Source organism: Hyla sarda, chromosome 3 (assembly GCF_029499605.1).
Source record: "Hyla sarda isolate aHylSar1 chromosome 3, aHylSar1.hap1, whole genome shotgun sequence".
NCBI lineage: Eukaryota > Metazoa > Chordata > Amphibia > Anura > Hylidae > Hyla > Hyla sarda.
The window spans coordinates 142014504-142024946 of NC_079191.1; the positions used below are offsets into that span (position 1 = coordinate 142014504).

Here is a 10443-nt window from a genome sequence, read left to right on the forward strand (position 1 = left end):
ACGCTCTGTGCAGCTCATGAATGGGGGTTCTGCAGGAGAGATCGCAGGGGTCCCCAGCGGCGGGACCCCCACGATCAGGCATCTTATCCCCTATCATTTAGATAGGGGATAAGATGTCTAGGGGAGGAGTACCCCTTTAATAATGACATCTTCTATGATTGGAAGAATTTTTTTTTTTTCTCATCTTCTACCCACTCCAGTACTGCTGTGCCCTGCTGTGTTGCTTAGTGTCCCAAAATACTGTACTGCAGTGAAAGAGACTGCTTCACAGTAAATGGTGCCATACTGTCTATGTCTTTGTTGTGTGGTCCATGCTCTTTCCCTTCCCCCTACACCAGCTATCACATTGGTCACCTGCCAACCACAGTACAAATAATGGTTGCTGGTTCAGGACTCATTATAGGTTCAGCCATAGCAGGGTTGGGCCATAGTTGGACTTTTTATAATTCTTGGTTGTGTGGCGGACTGATGTTTGTATTTATTGCAGGGAGAGCTGTGCTTGGCTTAGGGAAACAGTAGACAGGAGCCCCTGCTGCTCTACCAGTCACTAATCCGCCATTCTAACAATGTCATTTCTTTGAAAAATTCGATTTACCCTTTATTCTACATAACACTGTCCATTATTCCTGAAACATCTACTATCAGGGAAATATCAGGCCTTCCCTGGGTCAGATAAAAGAATTGCTATTAATGTTACATTGAAAATATATATAGTATAAGATAATAAATGTGGTGATATGTTTGTATTTTTCTTCAGTTGACAGAACTGCGACAAAGGCTGGATCAGGCAGAAGCTGACCGGAGAGAACTGCAAGATGAGCTGAGGAGAGAACGGGAAGCGAGGGAAAAGTTGGAGTTGATGATAAAGGAGCTGAAGCTTCAGATACTGAAGTCAGCTAAGAGTGGTAAAGGAGACTAGAAGATGCAGCTCACAGACAAGTCATTATACTTCACACAGGGTTTATATGGTGGCTTGGACTAAACTGTCAGCAGATTAATGTGCTGCATACAGGGGGAGTTGCTGGATTTAACATGGATTCACATCACCACTGGGATATCGGTCATCTTTTCAGCCTGTCCAGCTAACTAAGGAAGTTGTCCTACTGGTTTTGACCTGTGTAATATGCAGTAAATTTAACATCAAGTTGTTTCCCAGAAGTCCCTTCTTTGTTAGCATTGCTAAAATGGCTTGTAAGACTCTAGAGAGCCTGGATGTGGCCATGGCTTATTTGTGTTCTTTTGGGAGATTTATGATCTCCATATACTCCAGCATTAAATCATAACAGCACTTTCTGTCTCCATATGTGTGGCAGCTGCTGGACATCTACTCAGTCTACTAGATAAACCATACTAAATGCTGCTACTTGTTTTATCTGGGACTGTGTTACTGGGTGTTATCATAAATGTTCTCCATTGAGTCTTTTCATACCAACGCTCTAGCCCTATGGGAAAGGGGGGCATATTAATTGTAACCTAAGAATTCTAATTCACCATCAGTAAAATTCTTCTATGCATCTCAACATTCATTGATCATTTTCCAGCATTCATACTGGTATGAATACCTTGCCATGTTGGATCTTTGATAAGCTACAACTTCTATCAACTATGTACACATTCTGACGTTTCAGCACCTGTTAAGACAAAGGTTGCTGCACCCATGCAATAGACTAGAATTTCATAATGTTCTATTTAAACCTTTTCAACAATTTTTTTTTTCTGTGTGACAAATATTATGTATACTTAAGAAATTTATATTTTTTAGTTTCTGGATTGTTGAGTGTCTATAACTGACTAGATGCAGATAAGAAACCTACCCTTAGAATTTGCTGTTTATTAATGCTTCTCCAGATTAAGTAATCTTATTTACACTGCTCAAAAAAATAAAGGGAACACTAATATAACACATCCTAGATCTGAATGAATGAACTAATCGTATGAAATACTTTCATCTTTACATAGTTGAATGTGCTGACAACGAAATCACACAAAAATTGTCAATGGAAATCTAATTTATCAACCCATGGAGGTCTGGATATGGAGTCACACTCAAAATCAGTGGAAAACCACCCTACAGGCTGATCCAACTTTGATGTAATGTCCTTAAAACAAGTCAAAATGAGGCTCAGTAGTGTGTGTGGCCTCCACGTGCCCATATGACCTCCCTACAATGCCTTGGCATGCTCCTGATGAGGTGTCGGATGGTCTCCTGTCGGATGTCCTCACAGACCTGAACTAAAGCATCTGCCAACTCCTGGACAGTCTGCCGGATGAAGTGAGACATCATGTCCCAGATGTGCTCAATCGGATTCAGGTCTGGGGAACGGGCAGGCCAGTCCATAGCATCAATGCCTACCTCTTGCAGAAACTGCTGACACACTCCAGCCACATGAGGTCTAGTATTGTCTTGCACTAGGGGGAACCCAGGGACAACTGCACCAGCATATGGTTTCACAAGGGGTCTGAGGAGCTCCTCTTGGAACCTAATGGCAGTCAGGCTACTTCTGACAAGCACATTGAAAGGTGTGTGGTCCCCCAAAGAAATGCCAACCCACACCATTACTGACCCACTGCCAAAACCGGTCATGCTTGAGGATGTTGCAGGCAGCAGAACGTTCTCCACGGCATCTCCAGACTCTGTCACATCTGTCACTTGCTCAATGTGAACCTGCTTTCGTCTGTGAAAATCACAGGGTGCCAGTGGCAAATTTGCCAATCTTGGTGTTCTCTGGCAAATGCCAAACGTCCTGCACGGTGTGGGGCTGTAAGCACAACCCCCACCTGTGGAGGTCGGGCCCTCATACCACCCTCATGGAGTCCGTTTCTGACCATTCGAGCGGACACATGCACATTTGTGGTCTGCTGGAGGTCATTTTGCAGGGCTCTGGCAGTGCTCCTCCTGCTCCTTCTTGCACAAAGGCAGAGGTAGGGGGTCCTTCTGCTGGGTTGTTGCCCTCCTACGGCCTCCTCCACATCTCCTGATGTACTGTCCTGTCTCCTGGTAGCGCCTCCATGCTCTGGACACTACGCTGACAGACACAGCAAACCTTCTTGCCACAGCTCGCATTGATGTGCCATTGTGATTTCACAGAAGTGTGATTGACCTGGAGTTACATTGTGTTGTTTAAGTGTTCCCTTTATTTTTTTGAGCAGTGTATTATTTGACATCACTTATCTTGTGTTTGCTCTCTGCATTTCAGAGACTGTTCAGATTAATTTGGTAGACGAGAGAATCTATTTGGGTACATTACTATATACAGAGCACAGCTGGCCTCATGTATCAAAACATGAACAGTATAAAAGTGGCCTTATCGCACTAGCATGATATCAGAGTCCATGTTTCATGGTTCTAATGCAGTTTTTATCAAAGCCCAGCTCTGAAATGGTGCTATGAGCATCAAACCATTTTTTCTATTGAGAGCATTTTGGTATATGAGGCCGGCTTCCTGTCCATTGACTTAGAATCAGTCTTTTCAATACGTTTTTTTTTTATCATGCCTGCTTTTGTAACTCAATACTGTATCTATTTCTGCATTTATTTTTGATGGATTTCTACAGTCAAATCACTTGAGTACACCTCTTTTGCATGGCTTTCTATGGGTAGCTAATTCAGACCATTATGTAATATAAATGTCCTAAACAATGATATTGGTGCTTTAGCAAAGTGCCTGGATCTCTTTTATCTGGCTATTTACACTACTGTTAAAGGGGTTATTCTTATATCCTCAAGTCATTGCATATCACTAGGATATGTCATTAGGTTATGGTAAATGGGGTTCTAACCTCTAGGGGTCCCAAAGCTTTTGAGACTGTAGCCCTTGCATAGACTTTCTCAGTACAACATTGCCTAGCAACCCAATGTGCAGGGAACTGTGGCACAGCCACATTTAAGTGAGCGTGCTGGGCTGTAGTTACCTGCGTAGCCAGGAGCACTGCTGTGGAGAGAAGACAGTAAAGGGTGCACAGTGTAGAATCAGCCCTGCAGCCACTTCTTTCTCAAAAGCAATGGAGGTCCTAGAGGTCGGACTGCCACCAATGAGAAAATAATGGCATAATATAACAATATACAATCACTTTATGAGATGGGAATAACCCCTTTAGTAGCTAACACAGATACTTTATGAACCTTTAGGGCAGATTTATCATTGCTACAGAAACAGTCATTTGAGAACTGCAACTATACTTTTTAGAGGCTGTGAGGTTCACCAAAGTAGTCTCTAATACATTATGTATTTCTATGCTACATATTTTCTGGGCCAGCTTGAGCGCATGGCAAGGTTGCGCAAATGTAATGGCACTGTTGGTATAGATTGTGATCTTACTTCCTTTTCTATGTTTCTCCTATGCTAGAGGTTGGGTACCAATTTAGGTAGCTGAGACTAGCAAACCACATCCTTTTTATGCTCTGTATGAAGGACACAATTGAAGAGTGTCTTGGATGTCTAAGAAAATGTTTTATATACATGAAAATATGGTGGTTGTCCCTGGGAAAACAGACACTGATAAATCTGCCCTTTTGTGTCAGAGAATGTTGCCTGCTAATTCAATTGTTGCTGCTGCAAGGCCTCATGAATGTTAACAATATATTTAAGTCCTTTTACTAGTAAGATTACAGGGTTTATTTTATGGGTATTGAACCTGAACATCCGATAGCTGCTTCTGTGATCTGTTGTTGACAGATTCTCTAATGTAGCGTATAAAAGCCTTTACATGTAAACATGACATTAGTACTTTGGCATTCTATGTCATCACAACCCCGTAGTCAAATGGTTTACCCACCCACAGTCATGCAATTTAATGTGGCTTTAATGCCATCATCGATTAAGGGACAATAGAAAGGTTGCTCTACAATTTTGGCACCATTTCGGCTATAGGAGTGTAAATGAACAAGGTGCCACACCACATTACCCTTGAAAAAAGCTATGATGTCTAGATTTACATAAAAAAAATTTTTAATCTGTATAATAACACAGTCTAAGATGGGGTCTTGCATGATGTGACTCCTGCTGAGCTGCTTTTCCTTCTCTCTACTTTCAGCATATTGCCAACCGGCTAAGTGCAGAACAACAAAGTCAAGTTGGGACCAAATGGTTGGGGCCGTACAGCCTAAGCACTCATGCAGATGGCTTTACTATGGTTCTGTATTATGGTGTACAGACTTGTAACATCACTGCCGTAGAGGTCCATGGGGTCTTTAATGTACCTTGCAAGAGTAAAAACCCAATATATTTGATTTTCAAGAATTGATTTAAAAAAACAATATTGTCTTTGATGTCCCACCCCTCATTGTCTTTCTTATGTATTTGATAGCCTTTTCAATTGCAAAGAGCATTATTCTGTGTTTTTTTTATTTTTTCTATTTATTACGGTATGTGTGTTGTGTAAATACACAATTGTTTAAAGTAGAATATTTTTTGGCATATAAAATGATTATATGAATTCATGATTCTATTTTCTACAGATTAATATTCTGAATGATAGAGGTTCCATTTTATTTTGTGTTCAGTTACTTTTTTTTGTTTTCCTTTTTTTCCCCTAATGTATATATTGTAAAGTTTTTGCTGGATCGACATCACCTTGCTCTGAAAGCTTCACAGAACATACATTGATTGCTTATGTATGTAGTTCTCTAAGCCACCTGTAAAGACGATATATTCTGTATTGTCACGTGGTGTATTTGATACAGCATGCTTATTTTGTATATTTGTGTAAAGTGTTTCGCTTTTGATACTGATGCACAATTCTTAGTACATTGATTTTTTTTCTTTAAAGAAGACAGAATAATATATAAAAAATGTTGCCAAGCCCAGCTTATAAAGAGGCTTAAAATACAGTTTTTAACTTTTATTTTCAAGTGGGTGTCTGAGCTGGAAAAGGATACATCATTTGCATTTTGATACTGGTAATTCCTATAAGAATCGTATAGTTGTAAAAAAAAAAAAAAAAAAAAATCTATATATTCTGCAAACATGGCAAGTTTTGTGAATAATTGAGATGAAGTTTAAAAAAAAAAAAAAGCATGTCAAGATTGACACATTGATTTACCTTTCTGGAACCCAGATAACCATGTTTATTACTTATATTAGCTTTAATTTAAAGTCTTTAGGGACATCTCATAGCAATAGGGAAATACATATTTGCAACATTGATATGAGTAACCCAGGCCCCTACTGGAGTAAGAATTAAAAAATCTCCAAAAGCTCTTATGTATATGTTTATGCTTTGCTATTAAAGCATACATTATATGTAATAGATCTCTATTAGTGATCAGGGCAATGAGATTGCAATAAGTCTGTGTCGTACATAAAGACTGACCTATTACTCAGGGAAGCAGTAGCAAAATGTTTTAGGGTGTCCCAATGTGTGCTTTTATGGCAAAAAATTTAGGTACATTTGTTATCGGCTACATTTATATATGTGTATCCATTTTTATTGTATTAAAAATGGGTCTCATGTGTTGTGGTCATATTATTCTTTCTTGTAAATAAAAGAAAACCTAAAAAAAAAATAAAAAACCTAATGAGACAATATTTGGCTTGAAATGCCAGCATGGAGACCCATTGGAATTATTTGCTAATATGTATACATTTATATCTTAAACCGTAGCTCCAGTTTGCAGGTACCTAGACTGTGAGAGTGACTCAGTCCTGCAGCAGGCCATTGCCTGCAGTTCCCTGTCAAGTGGCTATAAGCAGTGTAAGGGTACGTTCACACGGGGCTTGGGGCTTGGGGCTTGCGGAGGATTTTCCGCAGCGTAAATCCGCCAGGGAAAATCTGCTGCGGACAGCCGAGAAGAGTCTGCCCCCTTTCAGATATGCAGCGGGAAACCCGCGAATAAAACCGCCTATGTGAATGTACCCTTAGGGTGCATTCACACACACTGCATCTGCTGCGGGGCTGAAGTTGGAGAATCAGCAGTTGCAGATTTGTAGTTGTAAAATCTGCCATTGCGGATTTTACAAGGTAGTTCTAATGTATTCTGGCTTGCCACACCAAAGTGATTGCCTTGTAAAATCTGCAATTGTGGAATCGCAAATTCCAATCTGAAGCTGATCGTGTGTGTGTGTATGAATACACCCTTAGACCTGCTTCCCATAAATGTCATTGTGCTCTAATAACAGGTGAGAGGGATTGGAATTCCCTGTGGTTTTCCTTCTCTGTGTTTTGGATTGAAGAAATTAGCATTTTAGCAGTGTATTAGAGAGTTGCACATAGGGACATGTGCCAGCAATGTTCTTCTGGGCCAGGCTTGACATATTAAAGTAAACTTCACATTTTCAGCATCCCTTAGCACTTATGTATTTCATGTTGCACCCACTATGACAATTTGCTTCATGCATGTCTTTAAAAGGGTACTCCGTCCCCAGACATCTCTGATTTTGGGGGTCCCGCTGCTGGGACTCCCGTGATCTCTGTGCAGTACCCGACATTCGTTTAGAAGGCTTGGAGTGGGCAGCGGGGGTCGTGAAGTCACTGTCATGCCACGCCCCCTCAATGCAATTATATATGAGGGGGCGTGGTGACTGCCAAGCCCCCTCCCATAGACTAGCATTGAGGGGGCATGACGTGATGTCACTAGGGGCATGGCAGTGACATAATGTTCCGAATGCTGGGGCAGCAGAGTATCCCTTTAAGTAATAATAATGTTTGTATTGTTTCCATTGAGGGTGGGTAAAAATGAGTGTTTCTGTTGGTCCTATGAAGAGCTGCACGTTTTTGGGGCAGTGTAAGCATGTAAATTGCCTTGGTGTATATGGGTTTAAGAAACAGGTAGCTGCTGCTATTGAAAAGATTAATATTGGGACCTTTACATTATTGATACAGTGCAAGTATGTTCCTCCCTGTGCCCGGTGGAGTGAAGAATATTGTTGGGCATCTCCTGTCCTTCATTGTGACATTGAATTCCTAACATGCAGGGACTTCTAGTATCAGAATAGAGATCCACAATTGCTTATACTTGCCTTGTTGGAAAACAAATTCCCTCAAAGCAATGCAGCAAAGTTAAATCACATAATACAGGAAATAAATCTATGTATGGAAAAGTTTTATATAGTGAAGTAATATCTACTCATGGCTGCGACGCCCTGACTTGATAAATGTTTGGTAACAGATAGTACAAAGTTGCATCTATGCACACTATAAGGTATGGGGACAACAGAACTAAATATTTTTGTATGGATCGTGTTCCCCTTTAGAAAAAACGAACTTTAAAATGAAGTATAGTCTACTGATGTTTATCAATATTAATATAAATGAGAAATGTTTGTTACTTGATCCTCAACCAATTTGCCTATGAGAGATCCCAAAAGCCATTTTCTTTAATATTTACTATGACCCTCCATAATGTTTAATTTTTGCATCCTTTTGATTTGGGTTTATCTTCATGACTCCTTTTGGATATCTAAAGTATATGTTATTTTTATTGTTAATATGTCCTTTTTTATTTCTCTTGTTAATTTGAACAATCCTTGAAGTCTACATTATGGGACTTGATGGGGCTCAAGTGCAGGTTTAACCTGGTACTGTTTACTGATGCTGTTTCAGGAAAAAAAAAAAGAAATGGAAGAAGTTCTTATTAAATATTGTTTTTTTTTAATGAACTAGGGCTAGATTGTTGCAGTCCATAGGAATACATTAAAGGGGTTCTCCACTGCCCTGTTTTCCAGAGCTCCGCTCGCAGCGTCCGGAATTTTATTACTCCGGACGCTGTGTGCGGGCTTCCGTGTTTGAGGCCGCCCCCTCGTGAATCACGCCCGCCCCCTCGTGATGTCACGCCCGCCCCCTCAACAAAAGTCTATGGGAATGGGGCGCGACCGCTGTTGCGCCCCCTTCCCATAGACTTTTGTTGAGGGGGCGGGCGTGACGTCACGAGGGAGCGGGCGTGACGTCACGAGGGGGCGGCCTCAAACACGGAAGCCCGCACACAGCGTCCGGAGTAATAAACTTCCGGAAGACAGGGCAGTGGAGAACCCCTTTTAAAGAATAACTCTGATGCTTTGGCAGCAGGATATCTTTTTAAATCCCCTGGCAATGCCATAGCCTTAGACCTGCCTGAGACTAAAGCAATCAAAATACAGATTTGCCGGAAGTCTCTTTCAAGTCTATGGGACTTCAAGCAAACTGTATCCTGATCAATAGTCTCTGACTAGTCTTGGGCTGCAAAGTTTCCGGGGGATTTAAACAAATATCTTGCCCCCGGATCAAAACTTGTGTGTGTATAATTATATACATGTGTGTGTATGTGTATGTGTATGTGTGTGTGTGTGTGTGTATATATATATATATATATATATATATATATATATATTTATATTATATGTATGCAGTTTGGTCGGAATTTTCATGTACATTTCACAAGTACATTAATAAGAAAAGGTTTATGCAAAAGCCATATGAAAGTTTCTATTGTAGCTCACATACAGTCTTCATGTAGCCCCAGCCAAAAATGTGTATATTAGTTTTTGAGTTTTTATTTTAAAGTCACGCCGGAAAGTCTCAGCATCCATTCACCCTGAAAAGTGATGTGGCGTTTTACATTTTCATAAGGTTAGGGTCATAGGGGTCTTTATGGGTGTAACCATTGGCACATGGAATCCTAGACTATATTGCATTGTCTCACATATGCAGGAAATCTGGCTTCATATTATCTTTCCCCTGTATACAAATAAATTAAGAATATTTATCAATTGTTGATCAGTTTATTAGAGACATTCTCCTGCACTGCCAAATAGTCTATAAAGATATATATAAAATATTGTAGGAATACCTGATTTAAGGTTATTTCCTTGCTGCTAAGATAGTAGGCAAGAGTATATGTAGCTTGCATAGATTTTTCTTTTATTGATTTCCTTTCTTTATATATTGTTGGTATATGAAAATACTATTTATGGTTTTGCTATATTAAGAGAAATTATTTAGCCTATTTATGTCATTTTTTCTTTCCTTTAAAATAGCAATTTTCATTTAGTCATGCAATTTTCACTTGGTGCAAATGTATATTCTGTGCAATAAAAGCCTTGGGTCTGTGTGTGAAAAGATGGGCTTCTCTGTATTTAAATCATTCAGGCAATAATTGGCAGCTTTATAGAGGCTATAAAAAATTCTAATTCCTTAAGGTTATTTTCAGTTCCACAGTAATTGTGTTTTCTACATTAAAGATGACCTGTCAGCTTTTTTTTTTTTTTTTTTTACAAATGTTTCAAAAATCTATTTTTATCAGTGTCACCAGTACTATAACCTGTAACAGGTTACAGTGGGTGATACTGATAAATTCCCTTTTTATTTATTTATTTTTTTAGCCTACCTTAGTTAGCTGTTGGCCACCGTGAACGCTCATTCATATATAATTTTCAAATGGTGGTTGGCCAAAATTGGACATTTCGACAGACTTATCTAGTGTATGGGCAGCTTAAAGTGATTCTACAGGGAATACTTTTTTATAGTAAA

At 39.7% G+C, this 10443-nt stretch overlaps 1 protein-coding gene across 1 annotated transcript in view; it reads left to right on the forward strand.

The window, feature by feature from the left end:
- Positions 1-8736, forward strand: part of SKIL (SKI like proto-oncogene) — a 61597-nt gene extending 52861 nt beyond the window's left edge. Inside the window, exon 7 of the mRNA XM_056565165.1 lies at positions 758-8736. Within this exon, the coding sequence (XP_056421140.1) occupies positions 758-919 (162 nt within the window). The 3' untranslated portion in view covers positions 920-8736. The remainder of the gene's footprint in view (positions 1-757) is intronic.
- Positions 8737-10443: the final 1707 nt, after the last annotated feature.